Source organism: Myotis daubentonii, chromosome 2 (assembly GCF_963259705.1).
Source record: "Myotis daubentonii chromosome 2, mMyoDau2.1, whole genome shotgun sequence".
Classification (NCBI taxonomy): Eukaryota; Metazoa; Chordata; class Mammalia; order Chiroptera; family Vespertilionidae; genus Myotis; species Myotis daubentonii.
Window position 1 is genome coordinate 124454536 of NC_081841.1, and position 17685 is coordinate 124472220.

General features: G+C 42.2%; 1 protein-coding gene across 3 annotated transcripts in view; it reads right to left on the reverse strand.

Annotated features, from left to right (window-relative positions):
- Nucleotides 1–11083: 11083 nt before the first annotated feature.
- MIPEP (mitochondrial intermediate peptidase) overlaps nt 11084–17685 on the reverse strand; it is a 231029-nt gene continuing 224427 nt past the window's right edge. For all 3 annotated transcript variants that reach the window (XM_059684463.1, XM_059684460.1, XM_059684459.1), the window contains one exon: nt 11084–11348. In XM_059684463.1, coding sequence (XP_059540446.1) covers nt 11310–11348 — 39 coding nt within the window. In that variant the 3' untranslated portion in view covers nt 11084–11309. The remainder of the gene's footprint in view (nt 11349–17685) is intronic.

A 17685-nucleotide genomic window follows, 5' to 3' on the forward strand; every position in this document is an offset into this window, starting at 1 on the left:
TTGTTCATGATAACCACATCTGACAGATTTTTAAGAAGTTGCAGGAAAATCAGGTTCCAAGCTTTCATCCCTTTTATGGTTATGGCCTCCTGTGTGGTGTTTCCTGTAGCTGCTCCTTCTTTGCATGGCCTTGGACCCTTAGTACTTTATGCTCAGATTACATTGGAGGCTTTGACTGATGTTCTGATATATATCTGGCAATTAAGATTGGCAAAGGGAAGCTGAGATGGCTGACACATGTTCCCTGCCTTACTGGGGCAGGAATGTAAGGAATAAGTGAAGTGAGTGTTACAGGGAGGTAAGTGGTAACTGTAAGGTTGAGGGTGCACAGAGGAGGACAACAGGGTTTCTACTTCAGCAACTGGGAGTAATGGGATGCCACTACTCAGGCAGTGACTCAGGACTATTAGGGACAGAAGATGAGTTTGATTTTGGAGGTTGACTTTGATGTCTTTTTAAGATGTACAGGTAAGGTAGGCAGTTTGAAAAAAACCCTAGAATACAGGACAAAGACTAAAACCAGCATGCCACTTGACACCTTGATGTTCAGTGTTTGCATCATGGGAGGGAAAATTGATAAGAACGTTCTGTCTGCTACTTTGGGGACTCCCTAGGTCAAATGCATGTTACATTCATGCAGTAACTATATTTGTTTACTGGGTCTTTTATGTATTATGTACTTTTATATTCCTGAATTCTTTGTTATTCCATGTTACAAAAAGCTGGGCAACATAGAGCCTCATGCTTAGCCCAGGTGAATTAATCACAGTGATACTCTGAGCATTCTTTTGAGTTAGTTTCCCAATTCACACCTACCTACCATGTGTTTCAAGATTTTGCTTACGACTTGTTCCTACTGGAAGCATTCCCTAGCTAGCCCTCTTGCAGGAATGAAGACTTACCATCCACATTTCACACCACACTGCTGCATGTGCTCAAGAGGTGTCTTTTAACTGATCTCTCCTGTGTCACTCTAATGGGGATCATCTCACTCCACACCCCCTAAGAATTGCTATGAGGATAAAATCGTTGAAAGCACAAATACAGAGCCTGTGGAGTACAGCTGACCTCAGGCCAAGGAAATACCACAGCCTAATGCATCTGGATTTAAGGAAGGCTCCTAATCCAGTTTTTCGTGATTTTTTTTTTGTTTTTTTTGTAGATGAAATAGAGAAATGTACCTGGAGAACAGCTGATAATTGCTGGATGATCTTTCTATGAAGATGCAGATTAAGCAATTTATCAAGCTGATGGACAGTCACTAATGAATGGCCCACTCATTCCTTGCTTCCCCATACATATTTTTTCTAAAATCAAGTTTGAGTCATGATTTAGATGAGCACATAGGTGGCATATTCATCCAATTCCACCATGTCACTATGTAATTTGATACTAAGTTCTGCCAAGACATATTCCAGATGTCTCTGTTTTTCCTCTCCATCCTCCCACCCCAACACTGCCTTAATTCAAAGCCTTTGTCTCTCTGGTCTGATATAATATGACAGCGGTTCTCAACCTGTGGGTCGTGACCCCTTTGGCGGTCGAACGACCCTTTCACAGGGGTTGCCTAAGACCATCCTGCATATCAGATATTTACATTACGATTCATAACAGTAACAACATTACAGTTATGAAATAGCAATGAAAATAATTTTATGATTGGGTCACAACATGAGGAACTGTATTTAAAGGGCCAGAAGGTTGAGAACCACTGTGACATCATGTTTTACTTCATCTTCTGTCCATGGGCATTGGCTTTCTCAAGCAGAAAGATGGTGCAGGACATAAGGCCCTATAGCCTGTGTATGTCATGTAACCACTCTACACTCTATGTTAGTGTCTAAATGTTACCCCAGAGCTAAGAGCCTGCAGAAAATAAGCTTAGTCATCTGAGGACTTGCATGAAGTGGGCAAGAAGCCAAAGGAGCTGGCTTGGGCCTGCATCTGCCAGGGACCAGCTCTGTGACACTGTCTCCCAAGCCTATCTGCCTCATCAGTGACAGTATTAGGATATTCCCACCCTGTATCTCCTAGAGTGATGAGCACCACATAAGACTGAAAAATGCTAAATAAATGTTGAACACTATTATTACTAATGTTTTATCCCAATCTCTTTTTAGCCAATCAGGTAAACCTTGGGTATTAATACTAAAGACAAGCACATTAACTTTTTATTTGTTATGCACCAAGTTCTTTTTCAACATTATCTTTTTAGTGTTTACATATTCTAAAGTACTTTAAATTGGATTTTAGGAAGCTTGTGGTAAATTCTAATTATAGCAGAGAATTTTCACCAGGGGAATTTCTGTGTGCTTATCAGGTAATTCCCATCATAAGGAAAAACATTCATAATAAAATGACTTGTTATTTTGATTTATCCAGCTGTTAATGTGAAAAGAAGCATTGACTGGGCTACTCTAATCCCATAACCAGATAAAGACACCACAAAGAAAGAGAATTATAGGCCAATATTTCTGATGAACATAGATGCTAAAATCCTCATAAAATTCTAGCAAATAGGATCCAGCATTACATTAGAAAGATCATACACCATGACCAACCAGGATTTATTCCAAGGATGTAAGGCTGGTACAATATCCACAAATCAATAAATGTGATACATCACATAAACAAACTGAGAGACAAAAATCACATAATCATATCAATTGATGTAGAAAAAGCATTTGACAAAATCCAATACCCTTTCCTGATAAAAACTCTCAGTAAAGTGGGAAGAGAGGGATCATACCTCAACATAATAAAAGCCTTATATGACAAACCTACAGCCAACATAATACTCAATGGGCAAATACTAAAATAATTTCCCCTAAGAACAGGAACAAGACAGGGATGCCCACTTTCACCACTCCTGTTCGACATAGTACTGGAAGTGCTAGCCACAGCGATCAGACAAGAAGAAGAAAGACAAGGCATCCAAATTGGAAAAGAAGAAGTAAAATTGTCATTATTGGCACATGACATGATAGGAAACATTAAAGACTCCATCAAAAAACTACTACAACTAATAGATGAATTTGGCAATGTAGCAGGATACAAAATTAACACCCAAAAATCTATGGCTTTTTTATACACCAATAATAAACTCACAGAAAGAGAAACTAAAAAAAAAAAAAAAAAATCCTATTTACCACTGCAACAAAAGAATTAAGATACCTAGGAATAAATGTAACCAAGGAGGTAAAGGACCTCTACTCAGAAAATTACAGGACGCTAAAAAGAGAAACAAAGAAAGACATAAACAAATGGAAGAATATACTGTGTTCATGGATTGATAGAATCAACATCAATAAAATGTCCATACTACCCAAAGCAATCTAGATTCAATGCAATCCCCATTAAAATACCAAGGCATACTTCAAAGACCTAGAACAAAGTCTCCAAAAATTCATATGGCATAAAAAAAGACTCCGAATAGCTGCAGCAATCTTGAGAAAAAAGAACAAAGTTGGAGGGATAACAATACCAGATATCAAGCTATACTCCAAAGTCACTGTTCTCAAAACTGCCTGGTACTGGCACAAGAACAGACATATAGACCAGTGGAACAGAACAGAGAACCCAGAAATTGACACAAACCATTATGCTCAATTAATATTTGACAAAGGAGGCAAGAGCATACAATGGAGTCAAAACAATCTCTTCAATAAATGGTTTTGGGAAAATTGGACAGATACATGCAAAAAAGTGAAACTAGACAACCAACTTACACCATACACAAAAATAAACTCAAAATGAATAAAGGACTTAAACATAAGACGGAAAATCATAAAAATCCTATTAGAAGCCATAGGCAGCAAAATAGTAGACATTTGTCATAGCAATATCTTTACCGATATAGCTCCTAGGGCAATGGAAACTAAGGGGGAAATAAACAAATAGGACTCCATCAAAACAAAAAGCGTCTTCAGAGCAAAAGAAACTATCGACGAAACAAGAAAGCCCACTGCATAGGAGAAAATATTTGCCATTGTTATCTCTGATAAGGGTTTAATCTCCAAAATTTATAGGGAACACATACCACTTAACAAAAGGAAGATAAACAATCCAATCAAAAAAATGGGCAAAGGACCTAAATAGACACTTTTTGAAAGAAGACATACAGAAGGCCGAGAGACATATGAAAACATTCTCAAAGTCACTAATCATCTGAAAGATGCAAATCAAAACAACAGTGAGATACCATCTCACACCTGTCAGAATGGCTATCATCAACAAAGGACAAGTGCTGGAGAGGATGCAGAGAAAAAAAAACACACTTGCACTGCTGGTTGGAATGCAGACTGGTGCAGCCACTGTGGAAAACACTATGGAGTTCCCTTAAAAAATTAAAAATGGAACTTCCATTTGATCCAGTCATCCCACTTCTAGGAATATATCCCAAGAAAACAGAAACACCAATCAGAAAAGATATATGCACCCCTATGTTCATAGCAGCACAATTTACCATAGCTAAAATTTGGAAACAGCCTAAGTGCCCATCAGCAGATGAATGGATTAGAAAACTGTGGTGCATCTATACAATGGAATACTATGCTGCTGTAAAAAAGAAGGAATTCTTACCAACAGCCTTGATGGAACTGGAGAGCATTATGCTAAGCGAAATAAGCCAGTCAGAGAAAGATAAGTATCACATGCTCTCACTCATTTGTGGAATCTAATGAACAATATAAACTGATGAACAAAAATAAAGCCAGACTCATAAAAGTATTGAACAGACTGTCCAACCTATGAGGGAAGGCAGAGGGTGAGGGGGAAGAGATCAACCAAAGGTCTTATATGCATGCATATGAGCTTAACCGATGGATACAGACAGTGGAGCGGGGGGGGGGGGAGGGTTGGGGGGAGGGGTTGGTGGTGGTGGTGGTGGTGGTGGTGGTGAGGGCATGTGCTGGGGGGTGGGGGTGAGGGCATGTGCTGGGGGGTGGGGGCGTCCGGGGAGAGGTCAATGGGGGGGGGAAAGGAGACTTATGTAATCTTTAAACAATAATTTAAATTAAAAATAAAAAGAATTGACCCCTCTGTATTCCTAGAAGCTCCTTAGAGACTTTCTTTGCGTTTGATGCTTGGTCTAAATTAACTTGTTCTTTTAGCAATTTTTAAAGAAGGGTACATTTGACAAGACATTAATATCCAAAATTTATAAAGAACTTATAAAACTCAACACCAAAAAACCCCCACCCCAATCCAATAAAAAAATGGGCAAAGGACCTGAGTAGACACTTCTTCAAAGAGGACGTACAGATAGGCAGTAGACATATGAAAAAACTAGGGGCCCGGTGCACGAAATTCGTGCACTGGGTGTGTGGGGGGGGGGGAGTATCCCTCAGCCCAGCCTGCCCCCTCTCACATAGGGAGCCCTCAGGCGTTGACCCCCATCACCCTCCAATCGCAGGATCGGCCCCTTGCCCAGGCCTGACGCCTCTGACAGAGGTGTCAGGCCTGGGCAGGGGACCCTCATTTCCCCCCATCGCTGGTTCTGCCCCCAGCCCAGACCTGATGCCTCTGGCCCAGGCGTCAGGCATGGGCAGGGGACCCCCAGACCCCTCCGATTGCTGGCTCTGCCCCTTGCCCAGGCCTGATGCCTCAGCCAGAGGCGTAGACCCCCATCACCCTCTGATCACCTGATCGGCCCCTTGCCCAGGCCTGATGCCTCCGCCAGAGGTGTCAGGCTTGGACAGGGGACCCCCATCTCCCCCCGATCACTGGCTCTGGCCCCCACCCAGGCCTGAGGCCTCTGGCCCAGGAATCATGCCTGGGCAGGGGACCCCCATCTCCCTCTCATCACTTGCTCCACCCTCCGCCCAAGCCTGACGCCTCTGACCCAGGCTTCAGGCCGCAAGGGGACCATCATATCCCCCCAATCCCCAGCTCCGCCCCCCGCCCAGGCCTGATGCCTCGGCCAGAGGAGTTGACCCTCATCACCTTCCGATCACCAATCACCGGATCGGCCACTTGACCAGGCCTGAGGCCTCCGGCAGAGGTGTCAGGCCTTGGCAGGGGACCCCCAGCTCCCCGCGGTTGCAGGCTCTGCCCCTGCCCAGGCCTAACGCCTCTGGCTGAGGCGTCCGGCTCGGGCAGCGGGGACTCGCAGCTGCAGCGGCCCCGCGATCGTGGGCTCCGCTTTAGGCCCAGGCAAGGGACCCCTAGCTCCCGGGACTGCCAGCTTCGACCGTGTCCAGCTCCCATCGCTGGCTCCACCCCTACTTCCTGCTATCACTGGCCAGGGCGGCAAAGGCACCTGATTCTCCGATCATGGCTGGGGGGCAGGGCAAAGGCAGCCCCAGGGCCGCCTTTGCCCTGCCCCCCAGCTCTTAGCTCCCCCCTGGGTTTCCGATCACTGTCAGTGGCAGGGGGCTTCTTCCTGCTTTCCCTTTTGCCTCCCTGCATTGTGCCTACATATGCAAATTAACCGCCATCTTGTTGGCAGTTAACTGCCAATCTTAGTTGACAGTTAATTTGCATATAGCCCTGATTAGCCAATGAAAAGGGTATCGTCATACGCCAATTACCATTTTTCTCTTTTATTAGTGTAGATTATCAAGGTCACTAATCATCAGAGAGACACAAATTAAAACTATAATGAAATATCATCTCACACTTGTCAGAATGGCTACCAGCAACAAATCAACAAACAAGTGCTGGTGACAATGTGGAGAAAAAGGAACCCTAATACACTGTTGGTGGGAATATGACTGGTGCAGCCACTGTGGAAAGCAGTATAGAGTTACCGCAAAACATTAAAAATGGAACTGCCTTATGACCCAGTGATTCCACTTATGGGAATTTATCCTAAGAAACCCTAAACACTAATTTGAAAGAATATATGCACCCCCTATGTTCATAGCAATGTTATTTACAACTAGAGGCCCAGTGCACAAAAATGTGTGCATTCGGGGGGTCCCTCAGCCCAGCCTGTGCCCTCTCGCAGTCTGGGACACCTTGGGGGATGTCCACCTGTTGGCTTAGGCCTGCTCCCTGGGGGATCAGGCCTTAGCTGGCAGTCAGACATTCCTCTCGCAGCCTGGGAGCCCTTGGGGGATGCCTACTTGCCAGCAGGGAGCAGGCCTAAGCTGCAGTCGGACTCCTTAGCGCTGCTGAGGAGGCGGGAGAGGCTCCTGCCATGACCGCTGTGCTTGCAGCTGGCAGCCTGGCTTGTGGCTGAGTAGAGCTCCCCCTGTGGGAGCACACTGACCACCAGGGGGCAGCTCCTGCATTGAGCATCTGCCCCCTGGTGGTCAGTGTGTGTCATAGTGACCAGTCATTCCCAGTTGTTCTGCTGTTAGGGTCAATTTGCATAGTACCCTTTTATTATATAGGATAGCCAAGATTTGGAAGCAGCCCAAGTGCCCATCAGTAGATGAGTGGATAAAAAAACTGTGATACATTTACACAATGGAATACGATTCAGCCATAAAAAAGCAGGAAATCTCATCCTTTGAGACAGCATGGATGGACCTCAAGTTTATTATGCTAAATGAAATAAGCCAGTCACAGAAAACAAGTACCATATGATTCACTTATATGTGGAATTGAATGAACAAAATGAACTACCAAGCAAAATAGAGACTCATAGATAGAGAGCAGGCTGACAGCTGTTTGGGGGAAGAGGGGGGAGGGTGTTGTGTAGAGGAATGGAAGGATTGAGCAAATAAGAAAAAAAACTCATGGACATAAACAACAGTGCGGTGTGTGTGTGTGTAGTTATAGGAAGGTGTAGGGGAGATTAATGGTGATGGAAGGATACTTGACTTGGGGTAGTGAACACATAATACAGTGGACAGATGATGTGCTGTAGAATTATGCAGTTAAAACCTGTATAATGTTGTTAACCAGTGTCACCCCAATTAATTCAACAAAAAGGAAAAAAAAAGAGGGTACAAACCTGAGATGTTTCTGGAGCCTGCATAGTATCTGAGAATGCCATTTTGCATCTCAGTCTTTATCTCTCAAACCCTTTTTTCATTGTCCTTTGGCATTTAATGGCGATACACAATTCCATTTATTTGTTCCCTTATGATGATTCTGGCATCACCACAATTTGTGATCCTTTATATGGAAGCCTGTTATTTCTAGCTGAATGCTTGCAGCAGTTGCTTCCCAGTGTTCTGAAAAATGTCATTAATAGGTACTCCAAAAAGGGGGTGGGTCCTACAATCAAATAGGTTTGGGAAACATTAAGTCATACTAGTATATACAATGCTATGTATGTTTTGTGATTGTAGGATTGCTAATGTGCACAGTGAACCTCCAACACTTATTTGGCATTTCCCAAATGTATTTAACAACAGGACTCTTTTGAGTTCATGGAAAACAGTAACATCCTAGAAAGTGTTCTGCAAAGCGCAATTTGGAGTATGCTGGCTTATAATTTTAATTACATTTATTTATTTCTTTTTTAAAAATATTTTTATCGATTTCAGAGAGGAAGGGAGAGGGAGAGATGGAAACATCAATGATGAAAATCACTGATTGACTGCCTCTCGCATGCCCCCCCCCCCCTTGGGGATCGAGCTCACAACCCGGGCATGTGCCCTTGACCAGAATCGAACCCAGGACCCTTGAGTCCACAGGCCAACACTCTATCCACTGAGCCAAACTGGCTAGGGCTAATTACATTTATATTTAAACTCTGGAAAGGGCAGATAGTGGCAGGCGTGGGTCTCTTGTCATCATTTAGTTTGGTGTGCAATACAGGAGTCTTTTTTTCTTTTTAATAGTGGTAAAATAGACATTAAAAAGACTTTAACCATTTTTTTAAGTGTACAGTTCAATGGCATCAAGTACAGTCACATTATTGGGCAACCATCAAGGATTTCCTTTGAAATTACTCAATTTTTCTTCTCATCTCAAAAACATTTTCTTTTTTTTTTTAAATATATTTTATTGATTTTTTACAGAGAGGAAAGGAGAGAGATAGAGAGTTAGAAACATCGATGAGAGAGAAACATCGATCAGCTGCCTCCTGCACATCTCCCACCGGGGATGTGCCCGCAACCCAGGTACATGCCCTTGACCGGAATCGAACCCGGGACCCTTTAGTCCGCAAGCCGACGCTCTATCCACTGAGCCAAACCGGTTTCGGCCAAAAACATTTTCTTAAACTCACTGAATAGTATGTATTTGCCAGAGCACATACAAATAACATCTATTCACCATTTGAGCCCTGGGAATAAAGAACATAAGAACTTGTTTTCTGTTATTGCCTTTGTTCTGGGCGTCCTGCTTTCCTCCTCAGGAACTGTCTGGCAGAGGCAGCACTCTCCTCCACTTCCCTGCTACCAGCTCTCATATCCCTTCAACCTGCAGTAGGAGATGTTTCTCAAGTTCGCCCTCGACAACTTGTTTTTTTCTGCTTTGATAATATTTTAAATCACTGCATTTCAGTTTTTTACATTTCTTTCTTTTTTCTTTCTTCCTTCTTTCCTACCAATCTTTTTAGCTTATCCTTATCTTTTTATTTTTGCTTGCTCTTGATGGCTTTCAGCTTCATAAATACTATGTTTTCTCAAATCTCACTAAGAATAATAGAGAGGTTTCCTACAATGTGTTTTACTTCCTTTACAAAATAACTTTCCAAGTTCTGCTCCTCCAGGTGATCTTTCCTTTTTCTGAACAATGTTTACACATGGGCTCCCTATAGATTTTTCTCCTTATTCTCCCTCAACTGAAAAGGGACTGTCACTGTTGGTGAATCTGAAAAGCAGCTTTTCAGATTTACCTATCACTGACTGGCAGGTTTATATCAATTTCTCCAAGACCACTCCTCAGAAGAGAGTTAGCATTTGTGTAGTGCAAGTTTGTTAGGTAAGATTTTCCTTACCTTAGCTCAGACACTGTGAACAAACAGGGTGGAGTACAGAAACAGCTAGACTCCTCCCCGGGCACTGGTCCCCAGGCGCCTATTGCCAGCATTACCCAAGCCTTGCCCTCACTTCCCGACTTTGCTTTGGGTACTGAAGAGGCACCATTGCCAGGGCTGCCCTACTTCCTGCCCGAGGATTCTGTGTGGTGCAGTTTCCAAGTGTTCAGAGACTGAGAAATTCCAGAGGGGAGGAGCTGGAAGAGGAACAAAGGGCAGCAAGGGGCTATCGTGCAAGCACTGCGTGGGTGGCATGCCAGCTGCTCTGCTTCTGGTTGGGGCACACTTTGGATTTCTTGGTGTGAGCGGGGGTGGAGGGAAATGAAGGGTCAGTACCCCATGTATCCATGTGTACCCAGGATGGGTGGGTCACTGGCATTTCTTCGTCTGGTCTCACCTATTTCTGAGCTTGTAGAAATTCTTCCATATTCTGTGAATCAGTTGAACATGTGTCCTAGTTTTGGGGATTTTTAATCTTGCCTTTTTGCAGCATCATTGGTCATTCAATGCAAAGCAGAAAGAGGTTTCTAGCAGATGCCATTTTAAAGTCTATAATTAAATTCTTGACTTTGATGGTGGGAAAACCCCATTAAATAGTTTCTTTCCTATTATTAACACACAGTGATATGGTGTGCAATAATGTAAGGCAGATGGGTTCAAGATAAAGAGAGACATGATTTAAAACCCAGTTTCCTTATTTATCAGTTGCTGGATCTCTATTTATCATCACTCATAAATTGGATCTGCACTTATTTTTGTAAGTTCATAATCCAGCCAGAGAAATATGAGTTCAAGTCTTACCTGTTCTGAGTCCATCTATATATGCCTAAACACTCAGAAGAAAAACCAATGCAGTCAATAACAAGTACTTTGGAAACCATACCTGGTTTCTTGGTTGTTGCAAGGGACTTCCCCAAGTGCATTTTCAAAGTCTAGTCTAGTGGTCTTAAGAAATGGCAATCACTTAAAAGAACTATATGTGTAATCTTTCTGAAGACTGCCACAAACTAAAATACTTTTGCTTTTAATGAAGTCTCTAATCAATTATAGATAAACAAAACTGATTTAAAAAGTTCAACAGGAAAGTGGCTGGACTAAGGAAATATCCAGACATTAAATTTAACAACTCTCTATGCTCTAGTGTTTACTAGCTCACTAAGTGGATTTCCATATGTTAAAAAATCTGCCAAACAGAATAAAAGCTAGCTTAATTAAAACACTTATTTATTCCAAGTTCCATCCGTTTACGGTTTTTCAGAAATTATTACAGAAATGAATACTGAAATCAGAAACAAGTGTTAACAGCTGTAGCATTTACAACAAAGTTAATAACTACATGACCTTGACTTAAAAGATTCAAGGTGTTTCTGTTATTCAGAATCCATGAGGAAAGTTTCCAAGTCAAGATCCAAGTCGGAGACGAGGGCACTTACAAAGTCATCAATAGAAGGGCACTTCTGAAGCATACCTGCGAACAAAGAAAACATCAGCTAACACATCACTCCCAGATAATAAGGAGGGACAAAGACTGTACAAATCAAATGTCTGGACAAAAGTGGATTGTGGACGTTAAGAGTACACAAAGTACAGTTGGTGGGGGAACATAGGGAGGAAGATGAATTCTGATGTAGAGATTCAGAAGCTGGGTTGGGATCTGAGTAGAATCTTGAAAGATAGGGAAGATTTAGGTTCAAATTAGGGCCTTCCAGGTGGAGAAAACAACAGAGGAAAGGCAGAAGGGTGGGAAAATGCAGAATATATGTTGACTACTAAGTAGTCTTGTGTGGCTGGACTAAAGGTGGAAGAGGCCCAGGGACAGGCAGAGTTCAGGGAGGCAAGGGTAACTGAGTCCAAGAACAAGAGGAAAACCAATAACTCGTTATGTTTAGGTGCTGGACAGTGTGTGTGTGGGTGTCCAAGTGCGGGCCTCCCGACTTTAGTCAGCAGTGGGAACAGAGTTCAGGTGGGCCTAGCACTGTACACACCCAATCCACGAACTTCCATTGCACCTTTGAAACCCACAAACAGGAGGTGTTTTCTTCCCTGAATACACAGCAAAAAATGAATTCAGAAGGACCCACAAACAGCTGAGACAATCCCACCCTGCTTCTTTTTAGACCTCTCATCATACCTACCACCAACCTGGCCAGGACTGTGAACATATGGGAAATAGCCCAAAGACTACTTTGTATGGTGGACATAAAAACAGCAGCTCCAAACACATACTTGTAAGCCACCAACTAGACCTCAAGTAGCTAAGAACAATAATATTAAAATATTTCAACTATAGATCAAAATATTTTTATTCTCAATCAAGTTCAAATTCTAGTATCGGCATCTCAGGAAATATCTGAGAAATAAGGAGCAGCTACTGTAAGAAAATTCCATTGTTATGTCTTATTTGCAAAACTAAAGTTCAAAATACAATTTTCTTTTTACAGTAAAATAATCTCTATGGATGAAAGAAGGCCTTTCCTTTGGCCCAGCTGTGTTAATGATTGAAATGTTGAGTCTTTCCTGATTGCCAAAGCTGCACATTTCATGTTGTATCTAGATGGGAGGTTATTACTTACGTAGATTCAATCTGATGAATAAATCAGGTTTCAGGCCTTTCCTATGTGCCAGGTTTCTTCATACAGAGAACAGTTGTAGGCAAAAACTGGCTTTCAATCAAATGAGTTAACCTATTACACCATTTTAGGCCTTTTAGTATGTGAAACATTCTATAACTAAATGACTGGTTGTTTATGATTAAATGACTAGAACTTTCAGGAGTTAAAACCCTTTTATTCAGAGCAGACGTATTCAGTTACACATGGCCCTCCTGTCCCTTTGAAGTGGTTCATTTGAACTCAACAAACAGCCAATATAAATATGACCTTGCTCTGTCCTTCTTAGCAGACAGACCTAGCTAGCACACATCCTTCTTCTGTTTCCCATCTTCAATCATTCCTGCATCTCAGAGAATAGCAATTGTGGCAACAACAAAAGAAAAACATATACACTCATGGCTTTTTAAAATAAAATCTGGTCAATGCTAAATGGTTTGGTAATTTTGTATGTTATGTGATTGCTAAAGATGAAGTTTCAAAAAAGAGGAAATCAGAGGGATAAAGAATAGTTACTGGGCCAAGAATTGTCTTGGTATATTGTTATGATATCCTCACTTTAATTGGGTTTAAATGTTTTGCAAGTGTGCAACCTCTACACAGAATTAAAAGAAAAACAAATGTTTTCAGGTAGTTCAATAAATAAGAAAAACTGAAGCTACCTTTTATATGTGCATAGTAAAAAAACTTCCCATAACTCTTTGATTTAAAAAAAAAAAAAGCTGACAAAAATGTCCCTTTTGTCTTCAAGTCTTAATCTTCAAAGGGTGATGACTAGACTTGCAGTTTCTTAGGAGCCCCTGGGAAAAGGTTGGAGCTATTAAGTCCATAAGTGGGTGGAGTTTACAAACATATTTCACTGTGGAAATCACCTAAATTAGTGAGCTACATGGATTGATTTTGCCAAAAGGACTGAAACAAACAAATGACAACTTTACAACTGAAAAAAGAAAAGTGTTGACAGCAAAGTAAGAAAGACAAAATTGCAATAGGATGCACATTGCACATAGTTTATACAAAGGAAAGTATGATTTTATCTATCTGCCCTCCTCAGAGGGATAGAGAGTATATATAATGAGTAGCTGAAGACTGATGATTTAATTTATTTTTCTCCTCATTTTACCTGAGAGGCAAATGGGCTAATAAAAGCTGGTACAAGCCAGAACATTTTCAGCTACACTGCTCTGCTCAAACTAGCATGTTTCATAACCTTGAAGTACTAGGGCAATTATTCTAGGCCTGATGAAAATAAATTAGGATAGCAAAAGGATTCCAAGACTGGTTTTTAAGCTATAAAGGCTTCCAAAGTGTACTATGTGTTGTTCTCTCTAGTGACTGTTGACATAGAGCTGGGAATAAAGTGAGGATAAAAATACCAGGTCTGAGGACCTTACTCACAGATGGCTGCCCTAGAAAGGGTTTGTTGGAAAGACTGCCATCAACACAAACAACAGTGATTATGGCAGCTATCTGTTGAGCATTTACTGAGTGCCCAGCAAGTGCTAAGAGTATTGACTCATCTGATCCTTAAAACAACCTGTGGCCCTAGCCGGTTTGGCTCAGTGAATAGAGCGTCAGCATGTGAACTGAAAGGTCCCAGGTTCGATTCTGGTCAGGAGCACATGCCCGGGTTGTGGGCTCGATCCCCAGTGGGGGACTTGCAGGAGGCAGCCGATCCATGATTCTCTCTCATCATGGATGTTTCTATCTCTCTCTCCCTCTTCCTTCTTCTCTGAAATCAATAAAAATATATTAGAAAAACAAACACAAATGTATTATAAAACAAACAAACAAACAAAAAAACACACCTGTGAAGAACCAATCTTACAAATAAAACAATGGAACAAGAACAGGTCACACAATTGTGTTCGGCAGTTAGACAGACATGAGCAGAGCAAGGATGATGGGCCAGGTACAAAAAGCCCTGGGTGTCTAACAAAGGACAATTGTAGCGTGGGATCTCATCCCCAGGATGACTTTTCTTCCCCTGGCATATCGCTGATCACATGGTTTGGACCCCCTGACCTTTACCCCCAAGAGGTAACACCTAGGTCTCAGTTGTATTTCAGCTCCAGGCTCAGATAAGCAACAAAACCAGCTACAGCTGATCGCAGGACCAGCTGCACTGAATAATGACCCCCTGCCCTGGTGTCCACCAATCAATCAGTGAAGACTTAGACCCTGGAAGGACACACCTGGAAAACTGCTGAATATTCTATTGAGGTCGTCCCCTAAAATCTCTACCCTTAAAACCCTTGGGACTGAGGACCCAGCATGGTCCCTTCTCCCTCCCCCACCACACCCCCAGGCATGTTACTATTACCTTCCTCACTCCCAAGTTCCAAGGGCCCTTCCTTTGCCTCTATAACTTGATTCATCAGCACACTTCTACAAATTACTTCTAGTTCTGCAATTTTCCAAGTAAATGTTCTTTTATAGTTTGCATCTTGGCTCTGAATTCTTTTTCAGCCCAAACTCAAGTACTAAGGTTGCTGAACCCAGGTCCTGTCTGACCCCACCAGTCTAACAACAGGTGCTGTTCCCGCCGCCCTACAATACAACTAAGAAGTTTCTCTGTTGTGCCCTGGCAGTCTGGTTCCAGAGCCCATGCCCTTAAAGCATGGTGACATATTGAAATTTTGTAAAATACACATTCTTAAAAAGTCCATATTTAAATATCAGCATCCTGGATATGACAACAACCAAATGTGTGGAGAAATCCCAGAAAACAAAATATGTCTAATAGATTCCTGATGCCACCCATGCCTATATGGACCCAACTCATCGTATTTACTGCTTTGAAGACAGAGGCAAAATGCCCATTGCCTTTTGGGCTCTTTGGCTGCTGAACTATGGAGTACACTTCATGAGGAATCACACCATGTACTATGTAACTGGAGGTAGGGAACAGAGAACACGGTGAGCAGCCTCTGCTGGAAAGGCAGGAAGTCGGTATAGGCAAATGGCTTTGCCCAGCCGTGACTGGGACAGGCACTCCTGTCATGACAAAAGCCTCTTCCTAATGGCACAATAGTCAGCCACGGTTGGCTGATGCAGGAATTCTTTTCTGGACATAATACTGGGAGAAACAAGTGCCTAAGAGTTTTGCACTTAAGGATGTTTTCTGGGTGGCTTCCAAGTTTCTGTGGTAACCCTTTGCAAACAGAAGCCCTTACATGTTTAAGGGACTTTTAACCATGCATATTTCTATGCTTTCATCAAGAAAAAATTCTGTCAGCCCCAGGAAAACTTCAATACATGTATAAAGCTGCAAGTTCACACCCTGTTATTTTGTAATATGTAATATAGAATCTAACCAGACCATAGTTTAAACATCTATATGTACTTGGCATGAACTCTTTAACCTCTTGAGTACCTGATTAGATGTACAATTAATACCATTATTTGAAAACCTGATTGAGAACTACTGGTTGGCAGTTTCATTATGTCTCTAAGCCACCCTGAAAATGATGGACTCTCTTTCTAGCCCCCTTTACTAAGCACCTGGGATGAAATGTTCTCTGTGTTATCTAATTTTGAGACTATGGGAGATTACTGACATAATAAAAAACATTAATATTATTTTAAGCTTTGGAAGAGAAGTAGAATCTCCTATTGCTTAATACCAACTGAGGGTGCCCAATCAAACAAAACTGTAGTTGAGTTTGATCAAGGTTTAGTGAAGACAAAGAAGGGTGAATAGAAGTAGCTAACAGAAACTTTGTAAGGGTTTTTATATCCAAGCATTCATTCACTCATTCACTCTATGTGTACCCTAGTACCTAATGTGAACATAAGGCTGGCAAAAAGATCACATGTTATTTATTTGGAAGAAACTATGTGTAAAACTCACTAAGAATCCTTCTTCTAGAAACAATGCTCTCATAGTTCTAAATGTGTAATTTCCAAACCAACAACCTGGGGTCACCTGGGAACCTGCTGGGAATACACATTCTTGGTCCCTACCCTAGACCTAAGGAGTCAGCACCCACTGGGGCAATGCGTCCGTCCGGTGAGTCTGATGGACCTGAGGAAACCAATTTATGTGGAAAATGAGGCAAAGTTTCTCTCAACTGAAAACTATAAATTGAAAAATACTGAGCAAGAAATATGTATTGTTTTTTTTATTTAACTAAACTAAAAAAAAATATTTATTTCTCAAGTGAAATAGGAAACAATATTATGAAACAAAAATAGGATTGTTTGGGACACTGTTCAAAGTTATATTAACAAGCCCCCAAAGAGGTGACACAGCTGTCTGGAAAAGCACCTAAAAGGATCATGTGGCTTTGGCATGAAAATAGCCTTAAAGCCTGGGGAGGAGGAGGAAGCCAGAAAGGGAGCTGACTGACACCAGCTGTGAGAGGACAGGTGAACACTGTGACCATGGACTTGTTTGAGAAGTCGCCCAGACAGGAGGGCAAGCTTTGGAAGTTAGCAGCAATATTTTTATTTTAAAAAAGGAGCAGAGTCTATTTTGATTACTAGAACTCTGTGGGAAACAGAGTTTTGTGTTTTTCAGTTACTGACTCTTTTGTGAGGAAAGCTCAGAAGCACATTTAAGAAGCTTCCTTTTAACACAGCGATTCTGGCTGTTCTGAGCCTGAGGGCTGTAACCAAACTTTAGTCAGGCAGGAGCCCAGAGGGAGCTCAGGATCACCTTTCCCAGGGAAAAGGCCACAGGTCAGCACAGGCACTGGGGCTTGTGGGAATGTCATGAGTTCTGAGAAAATGGGGTCTTCCTAGGGTGTGCCTGGCACCCTCGCCCTTTAGGGGTTCTGAAATGGATGCCATGCCTGGCTGCCAAGCTCCATGCAATACTACAATAAACAGGACCTACCTATGCCTCACTCCACCTAAGACAGAAAGTCAGCTCATGCATTGATGGAGACTAGAACACACCGAGTACCTGTGTGCCAAGCACTGTGTACTAGGCACCAGGCACAACGATCTGAGATCTGATTTCTGTTCTCAAGAAGTTCATTACCTGGGGAGAAAACCACAGAAATACTGTTTATGTAGAACAAGAGTGCATATGCAGTATAGGCATGGTGCAAAAGAAGGAGTGACTGATGAACTGCAGGGGAAGGGTCTTAGGGGACTTCATGATCCCTTGCTGTCAGGAGGCAGAGTTTCTGAGAGTGAGAAGTATATGGAGACTGAGCCCACAGATTGGGGGTGGATTCTGGTCCAGGC